Source organism: Rhododendron vialii, chromosome 9a (genome assembly GCF_030253575.1).
Source record: "Rhododendron vialii isolate Sample 1 chromosome 9a, ASM3025357v1".
In the NCBI taxonomy this organism is placed as follows: Eukaryota; Viridiplantae; Streptophyta; class Magnoliopsida; order Ericales; family Ericaceae; genus Rhododendron; species Rhododendron vialii.
Genome location: NC_080565.1, coordinates 23,742,121 through 23,769,102, shown reverse-complemented (window position 1 = coordinate 23,769,102; position 26,982 = coordinate 23,742,121). Strand labels below are relative to the sequence as shown.

The following is a 26,982-nucleotide window of genomic DNA, read 5'->3' as shown; positions in this document are numbered from 1 at the left end:
AGTAGGAATAGGATTGCGATTACTGGGAATCCAATTCATAGGAATTTAATACCTAGAGTAATTTCATTATGGTATTTGAATTAATTTAGTAATCTTATGTAGGAAACAGTAATTTTGGAAATTTATCAAAGTCAATGTTTCTTTTTTAAAATGATTGAGCCAGGAACCTCAAATTACCATGGGGTAAGAGAGGGATCAGATTCCCATTCAAACTGAAAATGTGATTCCTGATTGAATGTGTCATCAGGAATCACATTCATATTCTTGTCTATTCTTAACTTAGGAATCATGAAACTATGACATCACATTCTTGTCTTTACCAAATGGTCAGAATAATGGAAGTATGACATCACATTCCCATTCTTTCTCAGGATTCCCACCATCCAAACTGAGCATAAACTAAGAGTTGTGGACGAGGTGTTGTCATTAATATATAGTCAAGTTGTTTTTACTAAACTATATCGAGAAGATGGTAGAGTTTTATTTAAAAACATAAGTATGAGAGAATCTTGAAGAGACCATCGTGTTTGTAATGCTCCAAATTAATCTCTACATTGAGGGAAAGTTTTGTCTACACTCTACAACTTCGTGCCTTTATAGACAATATATTGAGAAAAAATCTAGCATTAAAACTGTTGTCTTTAATGTTCAAAATCTCTATATTGAAGGAAAATTTTGTAATTTATCATCTCTTTTCTTAAAATTTTGTATTTATAAGAGAATTTTGAAGAGACTATCGTCCTTTTGTAGATATTTGGTCTCTAAATTTATTTTTGGGTTTTAAAATGAAGACCCAAAATTCTCTCGTAAAGTAAAAAAAAAATATTGAAAAAAAGGGTTTCTAATAAATTAAAAAATCTCGACTCAATATAGAAATTTTGAACATTATAGAGGCGGATTAAAAAAAAAAAAAAACATTATAGAGGGCTTGGTTGGAGTTACTCCAACACTTTCTCTGTCTCTCACTCACTTACTCACTCAGTAGTGGGTGCGCTTTTTCTCTGACGTACAGCCATCTTTTCTGTTTCTCTCCACTTTCCCCAGTCTTATCTTCATCTAGTACTTGCTTGCTTTCTTTCTTTCTTTCTTTCAGCCTTCCTATTAGCTTCCCCATATTTGGCAAAAACTAGAAATCGCTGTTTTGTTTCACTGAAAATCACACACTCATCAGCAGGCTAAGTACTAAGAAAAGTACTGGAGAGAGAGACTCTGAGACTGAGGTATGCAATTTCAAGCCCCACCATCCTTATTCCTCAGTACCTGCCTAGTACCTACCCCTACTCAATTATGGGTACTACTACGGCTTGGTTTTCAATGCTTTTGCTCCCTCACACATATTTACTTCCAATATTTCATGAACTTAAACAATGTGTCTGATGATTTGCAGCTGGTTTCTGTTCACTTGTTTTTGTGGTTGGATCTTGGTTTTGTTTCTCTCTTCTCACTTTGTGTTTCTTTGTGCGGATTCACAGATTCAGGGTTCAGATCATCTATTTGGGACTCGATTTACTAACAAAGTATGAAAATTTAGCTTCTTTCAGGTCACTTGCTTCCACTCCTTTTATTTGGGGTTACTATTTAGGACAGAAAAAGAATAGGCACTGTGTTTTGTCCCTTTTGTTGCTTAGGAAACATAGAGAAAGGAAGAGAAAAGGAAGTTTGGTTGTGTTGAGTAAGTGGGGCAAATCAGAAAATTAGCTGCCTAAAAATCAGACGAAAATTTGGTAGCAGTATTCTGTGCGATTCTCACTATAACATATAATGGCTGATTCTGGTTTCCTTGCAATTTTCCCAATCTCTGTCCTCGGCTTAGTCACATCACATAATCATTCAAAGATGCGCTGTACTTGCGCCCTCAATCGTCGCTCTTGCAGATTTTAGTAGTTTGAGATGTGATTCAGAGACGTTTTCACACTCGAATTTGCAAGTTGTGTGACTTAGGTCCTCAGCTATCCAAACATGTTTAATTTGGTAGGAAAGTGGTACTATTTTTTTGTTCTTTTACCCCTCCAAATCAATTGGTATGAACAGACTAACAACCCTTTTGGGTGGTGAGAAAGGATGAGATAAGATAGGGGAACTCTTTCTCATCAAATTTCACCATTTTTGGTGAGATTGAGGGAGGAAGGGGAAGGGCCAATCAAAAAATATCTATTTTGTACTTTTTCCTCTGTTTCTCACGAAAATACTCAATCCAAACGAGTGATTTGAGAAGAAATTAACCTAAACCCTTTCCTTTCTTTTCTTATGAAACCATCCATCCAAAAAGGCTATAAGTACTCCTTTTACGTGTCCATTGTTGGAGTGTATCAAATCAGTTATTGTGTTCTTTTGAATTAATGAAGAGACCAGATGATCAAGATAACTAGTACTTACAAGTTTCAGAAGCTCACACTGGTTTTCATTAGTTTGTATCTTGGGAAAATTTTGGCAAGACATCAGTTCATGTCACAAACTGCAGACAAGAGTATCTGTTTTCAAAACTTCACCCCGTCTCTTCAATTTGTAACCATTTTTTTGATGGAAACTTTGTTATGCATCCAGGAATCCGTCATCAGATGTAGAACACTTAGTTGTATATATCCTACTGGCAACCTGGGATAATCGAATTGATTCGGTCTTATACACACGTGGGGAAGGTAATCAAATCAGAAAAGAAAGAAGATGAGTTCTTTCTTTCTTTTATCATATAGGAGCCGTCTGAGATGAAAGTCTCATGCACGGTTTTGAATAAGAGAAAGAAGTGAGGACTTGGTCTGGGATTTTGACTTCCACACATGAGATATCCATTCTGACGCTGGGCCAATTCATACGGGACTTTGCCCAGGCTTGAATGGACCCCACGCGTGGACGACGGGGTTGGTCATTGAGATTAGTCGGTCTATTGGGCTGGATACCAAGTAATGTTAGGAGGTTTTTATGTCTGAATAACCATTTCAGATGTTGCGTTAACCCAATCGCAACAACCACTTGAAGTCCAGGCGTTAGGACCTATCTCATGTAGCTTATCCTTCAGTCTTCTCCATGTCAAGAACCATGTTTGAAGTTCTTTTCACTGCTAATTGCTCTGCAACTTAATCAGTAAGCAAGAGCTGTAAAGCTAATGTCTGGTAAATATATGGTCGAATCAAGTCTCTGTCCTACACATTTCTGGCTATTTCCTTCCGAATCATGAAAATCACACAAGATGGGGGCTTCAATTGCTTTCTTTCTCTGGATTCCAACACATGTCTGTACATTTGACTGTTTATTTTCAATCTTTGACACATTTGATCCAGAAGCATTGAGGTGTTCAAACGGTTCAATCTCTAAACTAGCTAGTCTCGAGTAATGGTATTGTGTCGATAAGTATCTAGAAAACAAATCGCCCGTTTGTCACACGTTCAATAACCCTATTGTTCATCTTCTATATTCCAACAAGTTATAGTGATATGATTCTCAGTTTCTCACACACTCTCTCTCGGGAATTCCTAATCGATTTTTTTGATCATGCAGGTACCTAGTGATTTAAATATTACACTGTTAGCATTTAGATTCACTTCTCCCCTGCTGTTGATCACAATAAAAAAGATCAAGCCTTTTGAGTTAGTATTCTTGTCCAGCATGAACCTTTCGAATCTCAATCTAGAGTCTGAAGACGAGTCTGAAGTGAGCAGCCAAGTAGCCTCCAACATATCCAGCCAAGACATCATCACCCCTGATCCCTCCAAGGACACCAACACAACTTCTTCTCCAACAAATAAGCATCCCGGCCCTCTTTTACTGGACTTAACTCTCAACTTTCAGGCCAACGACGTCGAGTTGAATGGCACGAGCTATACTAGCAATGATGATTTAGGAACTCATGCCATGGCAGCGCCAAATCCAAATCCGCGAGTATTTTCCTGTAACTTTTGTAGGCGCAAATTTTACAGCTCGCAGGCTTTGGGAGGACACCAAAATGCCCACAAGAGGGAGAGGACATTGGCAAAGCGAGCAATGCGGATGGGGATGTTGTCAGATAGGTACGTCATATGCACATCAGATAGTAATTTTACAGCATCTGCAGTGGCGTAGTAATTTTTTTGGGTGCTATTTTCACATTATGAAAAGCGGACTTCATGTAGAGTAACATAATGTTATATGACCATCGACTATCTCAAGCCAAATTTGACACGAAATACCACTTTGCTATTTTAACACACTACACTGTTAGAGATTGGTCTTAAATCTCTTTGCAAAACTCTCTTTTCCTTAACTTTATGATTTTCCGTTTGAGGTTCGTTTAGGCTTTTCAATTCGAGTTGATTTAGTTTCCCTATTTCGTGTATTACGAGAGTGACACTTTTTGATAGGTACGCGAGTTTAGCATCCCTACCCCTCCACGGTTCTTCATTCCGGTCCCTTGGAATAGAAGCTCATTCATCGATGCACCAAATGATATTACCATCGTCACGGCCTTACCCTGAGGCACGAGAATTAGGGCCAAGGTTCGAACAAAGTTTCCTCGGGTTGCCAATGTTTGTCGAAGATGATGAAGCAGGGTTGTCTTGGCCGGGCAGTTTCCGGCAAACCCGTGGCAACTTTGGTGGTTTTGACTCAGGACAAAGTTCGAACATTAATTTTGTAACTTTGGCTCCAGCACCAAGTGCAGATTCCTCTTCACCTGATCTTACCTTGAAGCTTTAATTTTTATTTTGTTTCGCGGGTACATAATTTGTTTTGTTTGTAAACTTGAATTCTCAAATTCATTCTCTATTAAACTTGTGGGTAGTTAGGCATTGGGGACTGTAGCAGTGAGTTTTGAGAAACAGAAGTTCCTTTTGTTTGCCCCTTTTCTATGCGTTGGTTGAGAAACTGCTGTATGATTTTGGTGCTGCCGTATGGGAGCCATTTGGGGATGATTTAGGTTCCATTCTGCTAAAATTCTTGCTTTTTAAGTAATTATTTTCCGTTTTACGAGACATGTCATTCTCTCACAATATATCAACTTTAATTCAAAAAAATAAGTACTTATTCCCTTGGCGAATCGAGGTTATTTCTGCTGATTTAGAACTTTGGGTAGCAGTAATTTTGGTGTCCGTAGCCTTGCAGGTGATTTCTTCAATATACTTCTCATAAAAAAAATCAACTAATTCGGATATCAGTAATATTACATTACGGAAACTCTTATAAAAAATCAACTCATTCGTTAATACTAAAAAAATGGAACCCAAGGAAAGATTTGAACGGTTAGTACATCAGATGAGTAGAGAGTCTCTTGAAAAATCATCCAACGAAAATGGCAGAATACATGAAAGGGATCCATTGAAAGGTCTATTAATTAAAGAAAAATGAACGGTTATAGCCTACCGATGAGACAGCACGATAATGGACTGTAATGATGAAAACTGAGGCTTGAATGGAATAGACCCACTACTGTCCTGAATCCATCAAGGACAGTAGTAAATAAGAGTATATGGAATTTCAAAATCTCTGAAACAAAAGAGGCTATCGATATGACGACAGTGATCCAATATTGAGGCCCGCCCAATTTCCGACCCAACAAAACTATGCGACACATTTAATTGCGGATGTTGATTATATGAAGAAGGCAAAGAAGTTTTGAGGAAGGGCTTCAACCTGATTTACGTAAAGCAATTAATTAATTAAACGCCTAAAGTTTCCAGCATACGCGGCGGAAGTGCTAGCTAGATCGAGGACTGGAGCACCGGTGCTTGCAAAAAGAAGAAAAGGAGTGTAGTAAGCGTATTCACAGGAGTCGCGCCAAAGGATTAATTGGAGTGCGAATTTCAAAGAAGAGATGAATTTTGGATATCCCCAAAGACAGAATAGTGGTACTAAATCCCAAAAGAGGAAGGAAACCAGAATCAAAACCACAGAGCCCCAATCAAGGATAGTTCAAACCAGTACGTCCAAGTTGTGGAGTTGATCATATAGAAGGAGGAGAGTGGCTTAAATTAAGGATCTGGATTCTGGAGTTAAGTTTGTTTCTTGTGGCCCGAAGCTTCGTGCGAATCGAATGGACACACAAATGCGTCTACCGTCTATGTCAATGGGCTAAGAACAAACTAGTAATTCTGTCATAAAGGCTTCACTGATTACTATACTTTAGTTATCCGAAATATTATAACCTGTGAACGGAGGAACATAGATTATGAAATACTAGAACCCACCTACACGCCACTCACACTGCACAGGCCGTGCACGTGCGACGGTGTGGTGGAGGAGAGATGAGAAAGAGGACAGGAAGGAGAGATTACCCGCTAACATTCGGTGCTTGATCAACTTGATTTTTGACATAATTAAAGTTATCGACCAACTTTAAATTGTAAACGGTTTGGATTATCAAAATTGGGTCTAGAAAGGGTCAACAAATGGACTAAAATTAGACGACTGAAGCCTTCTCTTTCTTCTTTTTTTTTTCATTACTTGCACACGCATCGCATGCGACCGAAGGACGTTGGGATTTAATTATGTTTTTGTGTACATTTAACCGTGTATTTTCTTACTTTTAAAGTCTAAAGTCCTTGTTAAACAAGTTGCCTTGTTCCAGTACTCCTGCTGAGTCGTCCTTCCCAACGGTGAAACGTAAGTTTTAGGTGGGTATTGTAATATGAGTGGAACATTAAGGGCAATTGGTTAATTAGGTGATAATGTGAAAGCTCATCAGTTGGAAGACGACGACGACGACGACGAATAGGTACAAAGAGTGTGCACTCTCTTCTCCTGGGAAGCCCTCTCTCTCACAAATACAAAAACGTGTTGACTTTTTTGGTGGTTTTAAAGTTAGGTGTGTACACTTGCCACTTTGTTCTCATTGGTTCAATAAAATATACTGTAGATTGCCATTTTATTAATCTCTCTCTCTCTCTCTCTCTCTCTCTCTCTCTCTCTCTCATATATTGGAGTATTGTATTTATCCGGTGTAGAATAAAGACTTCTAGCCTGTCAAATTAGTCAACAAAGTTGTACTTTGCCCTTTTTTATAAATATATATATTGTTCCCTCCGTCCCATTTAATAGTATCTCTTGCGAGTTTATGTAATTTTTAATTAATTATATTTTATAATTTATAATAATTTATGTAATTTTAAAAATATTGTCTTGTAAAATTAATTGAGGTCTATCAAACAAGATTCATATTGAATATAAAATTTATTACCAATTTAAAAATATGACTAGTTTTTTATTTGCTATCATTGAACGAGAAACTATTAAATAGGAACAAAAAGAGCAGTAGCTAGTTATTAGTGAGGGAGAGGTGCAAATATTCGCTCTATCAGGACTCCAACCCGGGATCAGCTCCCCCATAATTTTATCCACCAAATCCCTCCAAATTCTAATCTTTTGAGCCCCACTATGAACCAACAACAATGATTCTAACCGTTGAGTTTAAAAAACACATTAGCTTGATTGGTAATTGGTAAATGCATAAACAAATTATGCACAGTTTGAGTCTAAAATTATGTGAACTGTCCATCTTTTATTTGTTTCACATACTATGTTATCATTAATGAGTATGAGATGAACAGAATTGTGGATACATTTTGAGAAAATTGGAGTTTGAAACGTTTAGTGGATGAGCTGGCTCGACATCCAATCCACTCTTCAAATAATCCCATCAAGTGACTCATGTCGCACTTTAGAGATTATATTGTTAAAAGTTTGATATTTCGTGCTCTATTCGTTCTTTAAATTTAAATACTAATTCTTTTAAATGCTTTTTTGACCTTTTTACTTTTAAAATGCAAAGTTAACGACTCTGCTTACACTCTAAGCATTGGTTTATTTCAGTTTAACACTGTTATCTATGGGTGTTCGGACAAATAAGTCAAAATGGCTTATTTTTTGTTCTTATTCAAATTTTTTTCGTATCACTCGGCTTATTGTCATTTTTTGGGAGATTATTGCATCCTCACGACATGAGGAATCTAAAAAGTAAAAAAATTTGACCGAAATCCAATTTTTTTTCAATAAAGACGAAAGTAAATCAATAAGCCAATTTTTTCGTCTTTATTCAAAAAAAATTGGATTTCAGTCAAAAATTTTTGCTTTTTAGATTCCTCTTGTCGTGAGGATGCAATAATCTCCCAAAAAATGACAATAAGCCAAGTGATACGAAAAAAATTTGAATAAGGACAAAAAATAAGCCATTTTGGCTTATTTGTCCGAAAAGTGAGAAGTTTTATTAATGTAAGCCTAACGGCACTTACGATACGGAATTCATTACAATTATTTTGGACAAAGCCAAACTAATCTTCTAACTGATACAAAATCAGAAAAGTACAAGATGGTTGATGTCTTTCATCCCAACTCCGGCATCGTCTGACGCATATTCTGTTGAAATTTCATATTTTCTAGTAGACTCAAAAAGAGAGAATGTGCTAGCTAAGAAAAAATATAACAAATACCCAGATAATCAGACAAACTCCAACCAATTATGAACGTGTCAATGAACTCTCAAAGTTACAAATCTAATAAGCCACCATGAGTTCCTCAAGCAAAGACATCATATGAGGGTAGTAGAGCGTTGTTGACACAGATGAAGTTCTGAAGCTACATCATCTAAAAGAACCCGATCTGTAGATGTAATATTCACTCAAAGACGAAACTAAAAAACTCTCACAAAAAGGAGAGACAAAACTCTCATAGATCAGACAACCAGTCATTGATATGAGGAGACACGAGAAAAATAAACCAAGAACTAGAAAACAGAAAGGGAGAGTGAGAACTAGTATCATGACATTTCTCTCCCGCCGTCGTATTAGGATTGTGAAACCCTAGGAGGAGCTCATTTAATAGTCCTGCACAAATAATCCGAGTTTTCTCGTTAATTTTATAATAATGTTTTGAGTTTCCTTCCATAAGATCAGCTCCATCGAATCTCTACAAGTTTTTTATCCGATTGTTTAACTCTCGTTTAGAAAGTTGGATCAATGAAATATTGAAAAATTAGATCAAGCACTTATAGTTAATCAATGAAGTTGATGTTTTGCATAGCCACTCATTAAATTCATCTCAGATTGATGAACGATTCCGATTATTTATGAAAGACCTCGATGTGGGCCCCCGCAAGCCGATCTGTACATATCAGTATCCTTCAATGGGTACCTCGAGTTCCTTTTGTAACTACAATGCCATTGAACTGTGTTTTCTAGGAGTTTTAATGCTGTTATGAATATATGAGGAAATTAGATTGAAACTCAGTTTGTAAATAAGACTTAGGCCTGGTTTGGCTTAAATAAACCACTGACTTTTTTGGTTTTTTTTTTAAATTTTTTTTGCATTGGTTAGTTTAGCATCAATTTTTTTTTTATAAATCATTGGTTCATCTCGACAAAAGGAATCGAAAAGGTAAAAAATTATCATCTAAAATCAAATATTCTTGTATAAGGTAAAAATAAGCGAAAAAAAATTGTGTTTTCGGCTCATTTTTGTCTTTATTATAATGTTTTTGATCAAGTTTGGATAATAATGTCTTACCTTCTCAATTTCTCTCGTCCGGACGAATTAATAATCCACAAAAATTTGATGAAAAACTAATAAAGGAAAGAAAATTGGCCAAAAAAAAAGAGCCAAGCGGCTTATTATTTTAGCAACAAACAAAAATACATATAAAAAACCTTTGTAGATCGATTTGGGCATCTATGTCGAACAATTTCTTTGTTAATGCTGGTTCCGTCATCTTCCGGTGATAAAGAAATTGGTGACGAGAGAATAGAAGTCGGCAAATTCTTTGGAAGAGACGGCGACGAGGGAAGCATGATCGAGAAGTTTGTGTTTCCCGCCGGAGATTTCCATTTCTCTTTTTCTCGAAGACGTTTCCTCTTCTTTAATGAACTTTCTTATTTTATTTTTATTTTACTATTATTATTAAAACCAGCTACGAGGGGGAAATAGGGCCCACAATCCGACTTGTCCGGCCACCTAAGCAGGTTTGAAAAGACCAAGTCCATGGTCACTTGGTCGTCAGGCTAACGCGGAGCATTCCCTCTTGGAAAGAAATTACGAAATGCACTCAAGAGTTGATTTTTTTATTTTTTATTTTTTTTATCATCAAAAAGGTGGAAGCGGGCTACTAGCATAGTAACTCCCCTTGAGCGTGACCATAGAGGCTCCCTTCCTGCCAATGGAATGTCCGGTTCAAGCCATAACTACCGTCTAGGAGGACAGACCGTCACCACAATACCACTTTAGCGCACAGCTGATGAAAAGCCCACCATTTGGTTTGCAGACCGGTTTTGAGCACCTGTCGGGACTCAAACCTCCGTCTGCGTTAAGAGTAGTTGCATTGCATGTCACAACAACAAGATAGTCTCGTCTCATCTATGTTAAAGAAGCTCGCTCCTCAACCACACATTCACAGACATGATTAAGATTTTTGCGTAGGAGAGCCAACATAACAAACGTGCATTCATATGAAAGTGCACTCATTATATATTATTAGAATAATTTATCTGATTAGAATAACTACGAAAATTACACCACACCGGTCCAATGCAGCAACAATAATTGGGAATTAATTTTATATTCTTTAGTCAACCTAAAAACACTCATATATGTTTATCATCTATAATGAAAGTTGCAAAAATATAAAAGACAATACTATAAAATAACGTGAATTTTTTACTAAAATCTTTTACTCCCACATTATAAGACTATTTACTATTTTATCACTTAAAATTATATACATTATTGTCAATTAAATATTTCAAAGTTGGGTGGTGCCGGCTCCAATGGGAAAAATTTTCAGTGCCGAGCGGGTATCACGTGATGTCCGCTTGTGCATTCGAGCCTTCCATTGCATGTTTAAACGGCTAAGATTTGAAGTGAGAAAAATGAGAGAGAAAGTGTTGTGTGAGATGAGAGAGAGGGCTTTAATTAGAGCAGTTCAAAAGTGTATCGGACAGCTCAGATGTGCCGAACAGATACCACGTATGATATACCCGCTCGGCACTAAAAATCACTCGCTCCAATAAAGTTGTGTCAGTGCAAGTTGCAGCCATTATGTCAACTCTTTGGTTAGGTTCATAACTGGTCTATGATTACCGACAACATTACACCGATATATGGTGCACAAATCAGTGAAGGTGGTTCAAGTTGCTCATAAATTTTAAAATATTTTTTCGAGTAGCTCGTTGGAAAATTAATTAGCTCAATCAAATAACTTTAAATGCTTGATCTAATGTTTCAATTTCTCATTTAGAATCCTATCGTTTATTTTTTAAAATCATGATATTTACATTCTCCATAAAACTTCAAGTTGTCAAGTTGTTGGAATACCTAAATTAAAGTGCTTCAATTACATTGTTGTAAAAGAATTTCTATGTTCAAAAGTGAGGTGCAGTGGCACTCTTTTTACGACGTTGAAACGGCTGTAGGAGAGGCTGTAGAGATTAGTCCAAGGTATGCGTAAACTGGCTCCAAACACCATGCATTACCAAAAAAAAAAAGTGAGGTGGCTCAGGTACCCCACCCTAGCAACGCATTCCATACTCGAAATTAAGAAACTTTTAGGATATACTAGGAGAGTAATCTTCATTTGTGAGAGAAGTATTTTTTTCTAAGTTTGATGATGTTGTTCTACTCTTAAAATTAAAATAGAGTCAAAGAAACTGTCACACAACTTGCATACCATTTTTTATTTTTGGATACTCAAATTCGTCATGTCAGATAAAGTCAAACTGAGGATAAAGACAAAAACATTAAGTCAAACTCATAATTTAGTACTCCTCCGTATACTGTATCTTATCTTATTTTATCTCTTAAATAAAAACAGGGCCTGAGTTACCTCGTGGGGGTCACCCCAATTTTAATCCAACTTGCCTTTTTATGGTAAGGTAATTCGGTTAATTAGGACCTTCTGGGACTAAGATAAATTCATATATTTTGTAGAGATATTTTGTGAAAGATTATTTTTCTAAAAACATCCGTTTGGATCATAACTATAATATTTCAATGACTTTCATTTGAAGAGCAGAAGAAGAGAGTCGGACAAAAATTTTATTCTTGTCCACAAAATAAAGTCAACGACAATATTTAATTATATGAATGTACACGTAATAATCCACGCTTCACATTTTTACGCATAAGACGCACTAACAAAAGTGGAGTCTCATTAAGCAATGCCACTTCGGAATTTAGGTCCTACCTAGCCTCACCACCGTGCAAAAATGATATAGGTTTACATTATGTAGGGATGCAAACGAGTCAAACCGAGTTTAAGGGCATTTAAGTGAGATTGTGCTTGGATCGAGCATAACTATTCGAGCTCAAGCTCGATTAGATTTAAGATCTCAAACTCGATTCGGATATTAAACAAGCCAAGGTAGAGCTAACTCGACTCGTTTATTATAGGAGCCAAATAATCCATTCAAACTCAACTCACTTACTAATAAGAACAGAATTGAGCCGAGCCTTAAGTGCTCGCAAACATCTCCGTAGCCTATTTACGTACGCTGGTGGATCGCATTGAGGGGCTGACCATCGTGGCTCTCTCTTCAGCCCCCAATCCATCTTTTACCCAATAATTGAACCAAAAAATGAGCAAAGGAACCGAAAAAAAGAAGCAGCTAATAAAATGGTTTGAAAAAGATGAAGTTGACAAGCACGTGGATTAAAATACTTGAAGAAAGCTTCGGCATCTCACCCACTTGCAAAAAATGACAAAATGCTCCCAGAACTTCACTGGTGAAATAAACAGAGAGTAGGACAAGTGAAATTATACGATAGTACGGGAGTACTGTCACGTAATACTTCGGATCACTTTATAACTACATATTAATCTTGTGGGGTCTACCACTAAATACATGGATCCCACAGGAACGTGTAGTTATAAAGTGATTTGGAGAACCATCTGACAATACTTCCGAACTATTGAATAATTACTCATGTAAGAAAGTGCATGGGCCAACCAAGAAAATTTGAGGAGGGAAAAGAGAAAAAGTCAAACTGTCACAATTTATAGGGAACACTGTCTTGTGAAGAATTATTTGGTGGTCTTAGGCTCCGTTCCGGAAACCTTCTTAAAAAATAAGTACTTATTTTGGAACTTCTCATTCAAAAATAAGAAGGACCATTCTACAAAATCCAAATAAAAAGTTCCTTTCACATTTTCAAACTCAAAAATAATGTAAATGGAAAAAAAAAATTAAATTTTTTTTGCACCGTATTAAAGATCTCAATGAGATCTATCAAACAAGATCCATAGTGATAAGAAAATTATTTGTGTAAACACGTGATTTTTGAGTTTGAAGTTGCCTTATACAAAAAATAAGACTGTTGCTATGAGAATGGGCGGGGGCGAAAGGAAATCAATCCGACGGCCGCGCTGGCCACCAGATGGCCGATCCAAGCCGTCCAAAAATTCTAAAATAAAAAACCGAGGGGGCCATCGCGGGAATTAACGGCATCCGAGGTGTGTAGGGTGCTTGATCCGAGCACCCCTTTTTCGTGTATATGATTTCACACAAAAAAAGGGTACTCGGATCAAACACCCTACACACCTCGGATGCCGTTGATTCCCGCAAGAGCCCCCTCGATTTTTTTTTTTAGAATTTTTGGACGGCTCGGATCGGCATTCCGGTGACCGGAGAGGGCCCGGCGCGGCCGTCGATACGATTTCCCTCCTCGACCGGTCGGTACCTATATAAATTCTTCCAAAATAAGTACTAACCTTCTTATTTTCCGGAACAAGGCTTCTTATTAGACAAAAAATAAGTTCTTATTTCGGTTCTGGAACGGGCCCTTAGGCACTCTCACGTTGTGCCTTACCATCTTCTTTCACCACACCTTTTTATGGGGCAGATCATTAAAGTGTATATATGGATTAAACGAAAACATGTGTTAGAGAAGGGCATTTGATGGTAAGAAAAACTTCTTCCCTACATTTTGCTTGTCATTTTTTAAAATCTTATTATTATCTTTTAAAAAATATAATTTTGTATGATATTTTTGTTACATTTTCCTAAGAAAATTAAAAAATCTTTTGTTTTTTGTTTTCCAAAAAAGACTAGCAATATATAAAATGGAAGAAGTATATGGTCATTGCGATGGGGAGATAGGATTTTTGGGAAGCTAATAATAAGTCAAAATTACCTGGCTTTGTTTGGTTTCCATCTTTGGATATTTTAGTTTTGGTAGTGGGTGGAAAGAGAAATAGAGTAATGATTGGAGAGAGGGGATAATGAGTAGAGAGAGATATTAAAGTAATAATCGGAGAAATAGGATAATGATTGAAGAGAAAAATAAGATAATGATTAGAAAATAAAAACAAAACAAAGTTAAAATAGAAAATGAACAAAGCCCTAGTTTTGTTATCCTAAATTTTTTTCAAGAGAATAAATTAAATAATCTTACTTTTTTTTAATTCCTGAGTAAACCGGATATTAAGCTAAATGGTTTCCATCAAAAAAAGGGGCATTTTCACTAAGCTAAAAGTTAGGGATTACTCCTTGTAGTTGTAGTCAAGTTGTTTTCATTCAACTATAACTTAAAGATGATATAGAGGAAGTGGAGGGTAGAGGTCAAAAGGAAAAATGGATGTGAAAAAAAGTTTAAGTATAGGAAAACTTTACTTTTGACAATAAGTTATAGGGTGTGTTTGCGGTAGCTGTGGATACAAATTTTAGATTCTAGCTTCAACTTCAGATGCAAATTTTAGTTTTCTGATTTTAATCGAAGCATATAGATTGTTTGCGATAGCTATGGAATTATAATTAAGTTGTAGTAAAAGTTGGTATTGTTTATTGCAAATTTTGAGAATTAGCTTCCAGAATACTTAAATCTAAAATTGGATCCGAAAAGCATCTCAAACCTTTCTTCTGGAGAATCTGATTTTATTTCCTATTTTAGCATCTCAGAATCCGTTTTTAAATTCTCAAAATTTGTTACTACAAGAATTTTTGGCAAACACTCATAACTTTTAAAAAGCTAATATCTCAAAATATGCTCCTAGAATTTTTCGCAAATACTCACATAAAATAAAAAAGATAGCGGAAATGGGGCCTAAAAATTAGACTTGGTAACAGGTCATGTGGGGTCGTGTCAGTTGGGTTCGCATCACAAATCACCCAACCCGACCCACTTTAGAATTCGTGTTTCTCGAGTCGTGTTATTTTCGTGTTTCGTGTCAGAAATGCTCAACCCTAACCCATTAACTTCGTGTCCGGTTTATGTCGTTTTATCGTGTCTGTTGCCCAACTCTCTATATAGAATTATATATATATATATATATATTCGTATTAATGGGTGACACAGATTAGTAACGGTGTTAGTCGTGTTAATTTCGTATCTCATGTGTTCAATCCGAACCCGACCTATTTAGAATTCGTGTTCTCGAGTCGTGTCATTTTTGTATTTCGTGTCAGAAATATTCAACCATAACCCATTAATTTTGTATCCGGTTCATATCGTATTATCGTGTTTCGTGTCTGTTGCCGAGCTCTACTAAAAAATCTCTAAAAAGAAGTAGATTTTCTAGACATCTACTACTAGTAAAGATCAAATTGTTGAAAAAGGGTAACTACAAGAAAGAGGGAAGTCAAAGCAACCATTGTAAGGTACTGTAGTAATTCACATTCAAACCATTGGTCGTTTCCGTAATCTCACTTTCAAGACAAAACCAATACAAGCAAGCATCGGCTATTTTCTCTCTCCTCCCCCCTTCTCTCTCTCCCTCTCTGCTAGTATCAAGAAAAAAACAGCCGTTGCAGAGACATGCAGTTCAAGAGAATCAAAGCGGCGCAAAAGGGAACAAGCTGAAGGGGAATCAGGTTCTCTTGAATTCACTGGATTACCCTTGTCTCTCTCTCTCTCTCTCTCTCTCTCTCTCTCTCTCCTCTCTCTCTCTCTCTCTATAACTGGTACGTCCTGATCTCTCTCTCTCTCTCTCTCTCTCTCGCTCTTTGATCATGTTGAAAGAGAAAGATCTCTCTGCTGATGGAGGGGAAATTTCTCAGAAAAAGCTCACAAATCACATTTCTGAACAAAACCTGGATAACCCAGATGAGAAAATCGGTTTTCCTGAAAAGGGTATTGATTTCCTGAGGGAATCAGACATGGGTAATGAAGGGTTTAAGTCAAACCCTTCAAAGACTGGGAATTCTGGGTCCCAAGAGCTAACCCTAAGCTACCTCTGTGATAATTCCAAGCTTGTTTTTCCCGAGAAAGAGATTCCCTGGAAAAACTTGCTGAATTCTTTTGAGAAAGTGAGTTACAAAGGGAAAGAAGTAGTTTGTGAGGATCAAAATCAGGAGAGTAATGGATGGGTAGAGAGGGATTTTCTTCAGTTGAATGAGGTTAAGGGGAATTCATCAAAGAGAGATGTTGAGGATGATGAAATTGACCGAGAGAATAGGGATAAGAAACCTAAGATAGAGACTCTTAATCTTTCTCTAGGTTTGCCTGATGTGTCTCTCTCGCTAGCCGCTTCGAATCCTGTACCAAAATCCGTACCGAATCCCGATCCCCCGGCGGCTAGGCCTAGTAGGAGTATCCAGTCTTTGGCACCATCAAATAATAATACCCAAACAACATACTCTAACGATTTTACAGCAGCTTCGATGTCGTACTCGTATTCCCACCCTTTTTCACACAATCCTAGTTGCTCCCTCACTCGCAATTCCACGGAGAACTATGAGGGTTCAATGGGGAGTTACAGGAGAGACTGCGAACAGATTTGGAATGGTGGGGAGGGGACTAATGGTTCTGTCCATAGTCGATTTAGGCCGGTTGGAGATGGGGTGGCATTATCCAATCACGGCGGTGGTATTTTCGCGTTGATGCAAGGTAATCGCGGTGGAATCAATAAGGATTCAGGTAACAACAGTATTTATCGCACAACAAGCTCTGATAATAATCATTCTTTTTTCCCTTCTGAGCTTCCTGCGAGGCCAATGATGGAAACTCAATCGGGTGATTCAAGAGGAAAAGGCTCAGATCATTTGAGAGGTGTGGAGAGTTTGGATGGAGGAAGAGTCCGTAAGATGTCTAGGCCAGAGAGGATTATTCGGGAAATCGTATCAGAGTCTGTACCTGCCATGTCCCAAATAGTTCAGGAGCTTTCAGAGGAAACCGTTGAATCCACAAAGGAGTATTTGAAGAATCTCATTGCTGAAAGGAGAGAGGAATTAGCGAGCCTCCAGAATAAGCTAGAAAGAAGATCTGATCTAACAAAAGAGACTCTCTCAAAAGCTAATGTGAACCAAATGGAAATCTTGGTTTCGATCAAAATGGGTCTTGGAAATTTCGTATCCGGAAAAAGTCGCATTCCCCTACCTGAGCTGGTGGAAATTTTTGTACTGGAAAGGTGTAGAAATGTCAATTGCAAGAGGGTTTTGCCTGTTGAAGACTGTGATTGCAAGATTTGCTCTACAAAGAAAGGGTTTTGTAGTGAGTGCATGTGTCCTGTCTGTTTGAACTTTGATTGCGCTAACAACACTTGTAGTTGGGTTGGATGTGACGTTTGTTCGCACTGGTGTCATGCTGCTTGTGGCATCCAAAGGAATCTCATAAAGCCGGGTCCCAGCTTGAAGGGGCCATCGGGGACGACTGAAATGCAATTTCACTGCCTTGGGTGTGGTCATGCTTCGGAGATGTTTGGGTTTGTAAAGGATGTGTTTATGTCGTGCGCAAAGGATTGGGGTCTCGAAACTCTAATAAAGGAGCTTGACTGTGTGAGGAAAATATTTCGGGGAAGTGAAGATTTTAAAGGGAAGGAGCTGCATAATAAGGCTGACCAAATGCTCAAGAAGCTTGAAAGTAAATTGATGTCTCCTTTCGATGTCTGCAGTTACATCGTCCAGTTTTTTCACTGTGAGTTCCAGAACCTGGTCTTGTTACATCAAGTTGTCGTATTGACCATTTGCTCTTTTTATCAATTGAAACTGCTAGAAAATTTTATAGAAATGGAAAAGTCTATGGAGACTTAGTGGTCTACCAACTAGCGTGCAAAATGTTATGTGCCAGTGCTACACATTAATGCATTGACCCCCTTATATCTTCATAACCATTGGTACATTTTTATACTAATGCCACATAAGCATTTTGGATACTAGTTGGTTTGTTATTTAGTGTCCTTACCGGCTACCATTACCTATAGGAACTTAGTTAGTATATCTTGCAAATCTGTTATTCACAGTTCGAAGGGAGATGTTGGATAACAAGGGGTGAACATAATTAGTATTGTCTTCTGCTTTTATTTTCCAGGCATACTTCATTTCAATTGCTTATCATTCTAGTTTTCAAGCATTTGTCAGAGCCTAAAAGAGGAATTCCATCCAATATTTTTGGTTTTGGCATGTTCTTAGTAAGGAAACACTAAAGACCACCAGTCATTTGAAGATTGAATGCTAAATTTCAACTGGTGGTTGTTTGGTTGAAACCTTCCTGTTGGACAGAAGACAACATATGATTACGTTTAACGATTTTGTCATTGTCTTGGTCACGGGTTATATGGCTCGTAGTTAGATTGGTAAGTTTCTATGGCGTGTGGTAGGGTCTGGGACAGATATCCTCTCCTTAGACAGATTACAGAGTGATTGTTTTTCGGATTTTGTCTTTGTCTTTGTCTTTGTCTTGTTTACAGGTTAAATGGCTTCTTGTTAGATTGGTAGGTTTATACAGTGTGAGGTAGGATCTGGGCCGGATATCCTCTCCTTAGACATGTTACAGAGTGATTGTTTTTCCTTAGAAAATGCCAATGCTCTTATTATTTAGTTATTTGAGAACAATTTAAATCTTCTGCATTATTAAACATCACATCAAAGTTAACCAACAAAGAATCTTTGGGGCTTGTGGATTGTGAATTGATGGATATGCTTGTGTTCAATTGAATCCCCTCTATGTTGACCTATTTCAGTAGGAGCAGGTGGGACTTGGAGAGCAGTAGCACCGATGTTCTATTCTTTGCCGCTATCCTTCATGATGTAGCTGTGCGAAGCAGCTTAAACAATAGAGGAATGCCATCGAGATTTACTAATTTTTAGTGTACCCGATGCAGGGAAGCGTCTATGAAAGAAGAATGTGCAACAAGGACAATCACAAACACAATGAAATCTAGAGAAACTCTGTCTAGTGTCTAAGACTGTATTAATTCAATTATTATAAACAACACAACTTAGTAGCCCTTCATTATACATCTGTCTTCAGAGTAGTAGGAATTTATCCCAGGGATAGTGAAAGGGAAATAAAAAATAAGCAACTGTTGTTGTAGACCAAGTATTCTAGAATAGGTAGACCGAATCAACCTTACTAGCTATTTCTTAATATTCTTAGCTGTCTGTGCTGAAGTTGATTAGTCATACTAAGAAACTAATACTGGAATAATAAGTATAGAATTTGCATTTTCTAAAATAGTGCCTGCATCAGTACTTGAGCATTTTCTGGGGCAACAATTTATTAGTCAATATATTGTCCTAAACCGTAACCTTTGAGACAGGCCAGCCTGTCTCTTACTTGAGTTAAGATTAGGATGGTTTGGTTTGTCTATAACCTGACTTGTTGCAATTCTTGGTAAGACATAGCGCTGGATTTGGGAAAAGTTGACTCCTACCTACTAGGCATTTCTTGCGCGAGATTGGATGGGTTTTTTCTTGTTATTTTGAGAATAACTCGATGATGCTTATTGAATGATCTCCGCTAGATGGTCTTTAGATTTTGGTAAGAAAATGTTTTGTGGTCTATATAGAGTGAATTACATAAGCTTGTCTTTGGTTTTTTCCCTTATTTTGTTGCGTATGTTTATCTTTTTCCCTGCAGTGCAGAGCTTCAAATTTAGCTGCTGTTTTAGTCTGCATGTTAGTTTTGTACCTCTCTCTCTCTCTCTCTCTCTCTAAACTACTGGGTCTTGTGGTGGCAAGTCTTCTGGATTTTGTGCATGTGACACACGGTCCACATGGTTGTACACTGTGAAATACTTGTACAGGTTTTTTTGGAAGTGATGAGTGATGAAGCTGCCTAAAAATACTCTTTTTGCCCACGCTCACAAAATAAGTTGGGCATTCATTGCCTATGATGAAAATTTGGAGATCCTCTGTGTAGTGTCTCCCTCCATGTACTGTTCACCAGTTAATGCAAATTGTGGAGTATATGCTGCTGTGTTAATGGAAGGTGGGAAGTGGGAACAACACGGATTAGGCATAAAACATCACTGGTTGTTTCCACCAGATTGATTTACGATGAATGAAAGAATTCAGTAAGTCACAGTCATGTCTGGTTCACTAAGTGGACCAAATCTAGCATCATTGCCTTCGAAATGTGGATCTGTCATGCACTAGTAGTAATGAAAAAGCTTGAAGCATTTAAACAGGAAACTTTAGGTCTGTTTGATTTCTGTTTGATTGGCCGAATAAGACAATATTAGCGGACAAAAAATCTGTAGGGTCGCATTTCCTGCATTTGACTGCCTCAGTTAGAGGTTGATTACATATCTGTTGGATAACGAATCCAAAAAAGCATGGGATCTATTGTACTCTGGGAGATGCGGTATTAGTATTCCCGTCGCTATTAGTCTCATCCTGTGTGTCATCAGCTAACTATTAGTCCAACCAATCAAATATGGCCTTATTGTGCTTCAAAGTTTTACCATGTGAGCTTTTACATCTGCTGTGATCAATGATCTCGGTGGTATGCATTTCTTGTATTCCTCTTTTTTTTCTTCTTTCCTCTCATGTGTTCCTTTTCAATTTGCATGCACCAATTAGTTCTTTTCTCCCTCTTTCTAGGTTACACTGAATTTGAATTTATATGCATTTGTTTATTCTCTTTTTCTTTTCGAATGATAGACACAGATGGCATGTCAGATTTCCCCTCTTCAAGTGTGCCCCCGAAAGAGTTGCCAGTGACTCAAACTAACCTGAGAAAAGATGAAGCCCGCAAAACCAGCACACAGTCCCCAAAGACCTTCTACAACACAATCTCCGCAAATGGAAGGCCGGATATGTTACCTCACGATCTTCATCAGAGCAATCTGAACACAACCCTCATGGGTGACAGAATGATAGAGGACGAGTGGTCCGTGAAGTTGTCAAAGAAAGATGGGTTCGACAGCTTAGAAAGCATTGTGCGGGTTAAGGAAGCAGAAGCACGAATGTTCCAAACGCGAGCAGACGAAGCAAGAAGAGACTCAGAGAATTACAGACGGATGGTTCGGATGAAGAGTGATAAAATGGACGAGGAGTACGCAGATAAGTTGGCGAAACTTTGTTTGCAAGAAACTGAAGAGCGGCGGAGGAAGAAACTGGAGGAGCTTAAGGTTTTGGAAGATTCGCATATCGACTATTACAAGATGAAGGTGAGGATGCAAGCAGAGATTGCCGGATTGTTAGAGAGGATGGAGGCAACAAAGCAGCAGCGGGTGTAATTCCCTTTCTGCCCTCCGAGTAACCATTGTCCATTTACAGTTGACGTGACTATGGTATGAAGCTTGTGGTTTTGGATTCTGGGCGTTTCTTCAAATGCAAATTGAACGATTGTTTCCGTTGTACAATTTGGAATTTTTCTTCTCTTGTTTTGCTTTCCCATGTGCCCTCTAGCTAGTCTGACGTGCAAAATAAGTTCTTTTTAGTATAGAGGTGTGAGATTCAGCATGGAAGAGAGAGCTGATAGTAGAAAATATTGAAATGTTGCTGCACAATGTGTAGCAATTGTCCTTGTGGTGTTGTGTTTATCTATTTTGAAGGTTGAACTCTTTCGATAGTAATTTTTCAGCACTTCTGTGTTCCAGTTTTTGTGCTAAGTGCAATTAGATTTTCATTTGAGTTAATTTGCTATGTATTTCTTCTTCGGATTTTTTTTTTCTTTTTTCTTTTTTTGCAATCTGGATTCTGGGTGGTTCTGTATATGCAAATCCAACGATTGTTTCTGTTGTAAATTTTGAATTTGTCGCTTCTGTTTCGCTTTCCTGTGTGCCTTCTTAGGGGGTGTTCCAGATGAATACTAAAAGGAACTTTAGGAAAAGGAAGGTTTTTCAAGCTAAAAAATCATGTGTTTACGCAAATAATTTTTCTACCAATATGGATCTTGTTTGATAGATCTCATTGAAATCTTTTAAACGGTGCAAAAAAAATAAAAAAGTTATTTTTCATTTTCATTATATTTGAGTTTGAAAAATCTTCTTTTTTTTAAAGTTCCTTTCACTGCGCATAGTACCCCTGACATGCGAAGGAGTGGAACTCAAAAAATTGTTAAGTGCTCTGGAGCACCGCGCGTGGTGCTCTAAGAGCGTTAATCATCCACATTCATGTGGGCCATGACTCACTGTATCGACCCCACACGATAGGTTTAATGAGCTCCACAAATTTGCGTGATGGTTATTTGTAAAGATCCCATGATAGGTTGCCATGCCCCATGAATACTTCATAATTTTAAGAGAGGGAGAGAGAGATGCGAAGTATCCAATCTCATGGTTGACGCCTCCTCGACTACTTTTCCATAAGAGCATGATATTTCAAAAGTTAGCATTGAAATTATACTTTTGTTACTTCACTTTATAATTTGACAAAATGATTTTGTGCTATGGACTCACTCTAAAATGTATATTGTTTTACTCCTTATTTTGATCTTTTTGTACTATTACTCATTCTAAACACAGCTTATTTTTGATATACAGGTCAGTTACAATTTAACTACGGGATTGGTTCATAACGGTGGTATATTAGTACATTAGACCGACCACGTACAATACAAATTATTTGGATTGGTACAATACAAATATACGAATGTGGTTATCAAAAAATGGAGTGCCAAAATCAATTACCCATTTATATCTCAAATTTGAAAAGAGGGGAAGGAATTTAAAAGATGAACTAATAATTAAAGACTATGCGTAAAACCTGACAGGCTGCTAGAGATGCTGTCGAAAGGAATAAAATGAAGTAAAGCGAAAAAGTTGCTTGGAACCATTTAACTGACAATATTAGTTAGAATACTACTGGGAAAGATTTGGGTAAGTAGTAGTCATATTATTTACTTTCAACCCCAGATGAAAAGGAATTTTGGGAATGAGAATTGTTAACTTTATTTTGTTGTCTTTATCATGCTAACCACTGAATAATCATTCACCAAATACCATATCTCATTGATTCATTTCACACTAAAAACATGCATCGTTGCGTTTTTCTATATTTCGCTGGCCACTGTCACGTAAAACCTTAAGACAAGTACGTACAACTGAATGAAGGTATAGGTACACCAACACATAGACGACACAAGAACTTTAAGCTCGTATCTCAATGTTTCTGTGGAAGGAGAACAGAGAGGCCGACAGAGATGGCAAATAGGATCAGTAAAAGACCGGTAAAGTTAACTATGAGAGCTTCCTGGCTGTCCGCCGTTAGCTTTAAAAAGGTGAATTTCTCAATCAAACCGGTTTCAGCGGTGAGAATAGCCATGAGGAAGATGACCATGCCAAACACAGCGTGCCATGGGATGAGCCTAGCTCTTGTTTCCTGCTCTGCACCAGGCCAGAAGAAGGAGAAGAAACCAACCGTCCACTGAGACAAGTAATTACGAAGATTTGGGTTAGTATTTGGAACAAGGGTTTAAATAGCAGTCGTTGTGTAGCGTGCTGGCCATCACATAGTGGTTTTCGGTCTTCGTTACATTCCGATAAAATGGTGAGACCACAAAAACGTGCATATCCGATTTTGGTTTGCTACAAGACTGATACTCGGCCGCTACAACTGCTCTAAGTGCTCTCTATATTTTTTTCACTAAAACTAATTTCAAAAAATTTAGGACCGTCAATGACGATTCCCACCACAACTGATTTCAAAAATTTCGATAACTTCGGATACTGTCACACTCCGACTGTTGCCATTATGCGGACCCGCTCTGGGTATTTAAAACGTTGATTTGGATGATTCAATCATTTATGAAGACCCAAAATGATGGGGTGGGTTTAGAACATGTGAAAGCAAACAACAAATGAATATTCAACTTAAAGAAAATACACGGAATTTTCCTCCACAAATTCAAGTTGTGTTCCTCTTACCTACTACTGGTTTCTACTCCGTAGTCGAAGATCTAAACACAACCTTAGGTGAAGATTGTGGACGACATTTCGTCAAAATTAAAAGCCGCAACTTAACGATTGAACTTCGTTAAAGTAATGTTATACAAAATTACAAACTAAGAAAATCGTATCTACATCTGGGATCAAATGTATGTCTAGTGTGGCCTTTTTGGTTCCTCTTGTACCATTTAGCACCTCAAATAAGATGTGTTTTTTTTTAAGTAGTCCTTGAGCCTGAAGTAGTTACAACTCACTAACAAAGCCAATGGTATACTTTTGGAACACGGGGTCAAAATCCCACAATACGAACAACACAAGGTGACCTTTTTATAGATTCTTGTACCAAGGTAATGTTAAAAAATACTTCGGGTCACTTGCAGGGATAAAAATCAACAAACCTTTCACCCTTTGGGTACCAAATTCATGATGCAATCAGAACATGGTGGCCAAAGTTCCACAAGCACATAGATTGAGGTATGTTCAGTGTATAAGTCCTCATATATTTGTAGATGATAAAGTTGATTGTGATACCTGAATGCCACATAAGCAGATAGTGGACATGCCAATCCAGGAATGCAAGGTGTACATATTTGGAATGTCAAGCTCATTGTGGAACTTGAAAACTGCACAAATCCCCACAATTGCAGCAACTAGAGCTATGAAAAGCCATGTGAGATGAAGTAATTTCCGGGTATCCTTCGATGCTGGGACTATCTTGTGCATCATGATACCTGTTTCAAAACCAAATACTCCGTTAGTTTATAATTTACACTTGTCTGAGTGTGTCCAGGCGTATACAATTTTCCTAGGCATCAACGGACCCATGAAACAGTAGTCCCCAGTGAGTTTGTTTTCCTTTGGATTTTAGCGTTCAGAATCTTTAGATAGAGACTCAGAAATGATTCTCTACTCTTTTTGGGCAGTGATAATGCGAAAACCATTTTTGTTGGTGCCAAAACTCCAGTGCATAAAAGTCTTGGTACAAGCATTTTGTGCACTAGAGTTTTGGCACCAACAAAAACGGTTTTGACATTATCATTTCTCCTCTTTTTTCCACCCAAATCAAATATATAACACAATTAATCACATACTACTATATATTGCTCCATCCGTTCCAATATATTAGTCATTTTTGAAATTCGGTGTCATTTTCAAATTTCTTATCTCTTTTCCTATCCAATTAGGACAGAATGAGAACCAACAAATTGGGACGGAGCTATAGGGAGCACAATCTTTTCTAGTGTTATCTTGGGGGCTCACATATGTCCTCTACCTTCTCCAATCATCCTAGAAAATAATCAGTGCCTTAGAGGATATCCTTCTCAACCACATCCACACTCTTCTCAAAATTCTTACCAAAGTAACCAACCAAAGTAGTCCAAATTTATTGGTTCACTAACTTCTTGAGTTGATCTTATCCAGATTTATTATATGGCTTATTATATTATCAATATATCAAAATCATGTAGCAGGAAAAATGTTTCCCTTGATCATAACTTTCCTTACCTTCCCCAGAGATTAAAATGAACCCAATCACCATTAGCAAGGGGTGCACCTGCAAAATAACGACAAAAGGGGGGGGGGGGGAAGGAAAATTAGAAACTCGATTAGTCAGTGGAGTATCAGAAAAACCCAAATCTGAAATTTTGTATGCATGTTGGGTAATTAGTGTTTTTTCAGAGAGAGAGAGAGAGAGAGAGAGAGAATTACATTGAAAATCTTCTGTTTGTTGGTTGAATTGAAAGCAAGGCCTCCCCTAAAGTGTAGGAGCCATACAAGCACGAGGGTAAACACTGCTACCATTACCACTTGCGCGAATATGGTAGCTGGCCGCGAGGTCGCCTTAAAATCAGAGCGGTTTTTCGTAGCCATTACACTCACGGAGAGAGAGAGAGAGAGAGAGTGAGGTTCGTGATAATCTTACAATTGGAGTATCTTATCCATACCACTTCACTGATGTATGTAAGGCATTTGGGGCCGTTCCAGAAACGGAAATAAATATTTGGTATTTTTTAAGAATGTAATTTAAAGTTTAAAAATTATTTATTTACGTAAATAATTTTTCTAACAATATAAATTTTATTTGACGAATCTCATTGAGATCTTTTAAACGATGCAAAAAAATAAAAAATTATTTTTATTTATATTATTTTTAGTTTGAAAATGTAAAATAAGCTGTTTATTTTTTAAGAAGGTTTCTGGAAAGAGTCCTGTCGCGGTGTTGCCAATACACACCATTTTTATTGATTTATTACCCGTTTACCTGTGTTTCTATTATTCCGCATACTACTCTATTGCCCATCTATTGCCCACCTGTGAGAGTCTCAATTAAAGCTACAATTTTGCTTTTTATGGACTGATCCCAAAAAAAATGAAGGCACTAAAAATGTTTCAAACCTAAGAAATTAAGAAAGAACAAATTTCTAAGTCCAAAACCTTGATCGGCCAACCCCTTAGGATTTAGTAGATACCATCTAAAACATCTACCTCTCAAATACACGACTTTTAGCTAGACCATCTAAGAGCATTTCCAACTGTCTCAATAAAGCTCAGGCAGGGCTATTTTGCCGAGAAATTCCATCCAATACCACACCTAATAGCCTAGCTACCTCCCTCGCCTACTTAACTTTTGCTACATTACATCGCCACAACTGGTGGTGCTGTGCAACGGTGTGCTACTCACCTCTGAGCTGTCAAATCGTGCATCCGACGGCTCGGATCTTATCTCGGCAATGAACGGCTCTCGATCGTTGGTTGCCGAAATGAGATCCGAGCCGTTGGATGCACGATTCGATGGCTCGAAGGTGTGCAGCATGGTGCTATGCACCTCGCTGCACAACACCAACCCTGAAGTTCGATGAATTTTCTCTGTCTCTATGGTTCTCTGATGTTGTCTCCTCCTCCGATTTAAGTCCCCCCCCGCCCAACCCCCCCCTTCTCTCTCTCTCTCTCTCTCTCTGTTTGTCTCTTTGATACACGGTTTCGAC

General features: G+C 37.7%; 3 protein-coding genes across 6 annotated transcripts; 2 read left to right on the top strand and 1 right to left on the bottom strand.

Annotated features, from left to right (window-relative positions):
- The first annotated feature begins 948 nt into the window (after nt 1–948).
- Nucleotides 949–4,905, top strand: LOC131300803 (zinc finger protein 4-like). Of its 3 annotated transcripts, XM_058326788.1 has the most exons (4): nt 949–1,220; nt 1,473–1,517; nt 3,496–4,004; nt 4,335–4,905. In XM_058326788.1, the coding sequence occupies exons 3-4, from the start codon at nt 3,604–3,606 to the stop codon at nt 4,666–4,668; spliced, it is 735 nt and encodes a 244-aa protein (XP_058182771.1). In that variant the 5' UTR covers nt 949–1,220; nt 1,473–1,517; nt 3,496–3,603; the 3' UTR covers nt 4,669–4,905. The 3 variants fall into 3 exon arrangements, with proteins under 3 accessions (XP_058182771.1, XP_058182770.1, XP_058182772.1); XM_058326787.1 differs by lacking the exon at nt 1,473–1,517; XM_058326789.1 differs by lacking the exon at nt 949–1,220 and having other exon boundaries at nt 1,468–1,517.
- A 10,679-nt stretch (nt 4,906–15,584) lies between these two features.
- Nucleotides 15,585–21,710, top strand: LOC131300801 (protein OBERON 3). Of its 2 annotated transcripts, none has more exons than XM_058326786.1 (2): nt 15,585–17,796; nt 20,772–21,710. In XM_058326786.1, the coding sequence occupies exons 1-2, from the start codon at nt 15,894–15,896 to the stop codon at nt 21,341–21,343; spliced, it is 2,475 nt and encodes an 824-aa protein (XP_058182769.1). In that variant the 5' UTR covers nt 15,585–15,893; the 3' UTR covers nt 21,344–21,710. The 2 variants fall into 2 exon arrangements, with proteins under 2 accessions (XP_058182769.1, XP_058182768.1); XM_058326785.1 differs by having other exon boundaries at nt 15,587–17,796; nt 20,766–21,710.
- Nucleotides 21,711–23,038: 1,328 nt separating this feature from the next.
- LOC131300800 (probable ascorbate-specific transmembrane electron transporter 1) lies at nt 23,039–25,964 on the bottom strand. Its single transcript, XM_058326784.1, has 4 exons — nt 25,706–25,964; nt 25,502–25,550; nt 24,527–24,726; nt 23,039–23,474 (listed from the first exon to the last, which is right to left on the bottom strand). The coding sequence occupies exons 1-4, from the start codon at nt 25,865–25,867 to the stop codon at nt 23,211–23,213; spliced, it is 675 nt and encodes a 224-aa protein (XP_058182767.1). The 5' UTR covers nt 25,868–25,964; the 3' UTR covers nt 23,039–23,210.
- Nucleotides 25,965–26,982: the final 1,018 nt, after the last annotated feature.

Coding starts and splice junctions, on each gene's coding strand:
- LOC131300801 (XM_058326785.1), top strand. CDS start 15,894: ATGTTGAAAGAGAAAGATCTCTCTGCTGATGGAGGGGAAATTTCTCAG. Junction 17,797..20,765: donor CATCGTCCAGTTTTTTCACT/GTGAGTTCCAGA, acceptor TTCGAATGATAG/ACACAGATGGCATGTCAGAT.
- LOC131300800 (XM_058326784.1), bottom strand. CDS start 25,867: ATGGCTACGAAAAACCGCTCTGATTTTAAGGCGACCTCGCGGCCAGCT. Junction 24,727..25,501: donor CATTTTAATCTCTGGGGAAG/GTAAGGAAAGTT, acceptor GTTTTGAAACAG/GTATCATGATGCACAAGATA. Junction 23,475..24,526: donor TCTGCTTATGTGGCATTCAG/GTATCACAATCA, acceptor TACTTGTCTCAG/TGGACGGTTGGTTTCTTCTC.
- LOC131300803 (XM_058326787.1), top strand. CDS start 3,604: ATGAACCTTTCGAATCTCAATCTAGAGTCTGAAGACGAGTCTGAAGTG. Junction 4,005..4,334: donor ATGGGGATGTTGTCAGATAG/GTACGTCATATG, acceptor ACTTTTTGATAG/GTACGCGAGTTTAGCATCCC.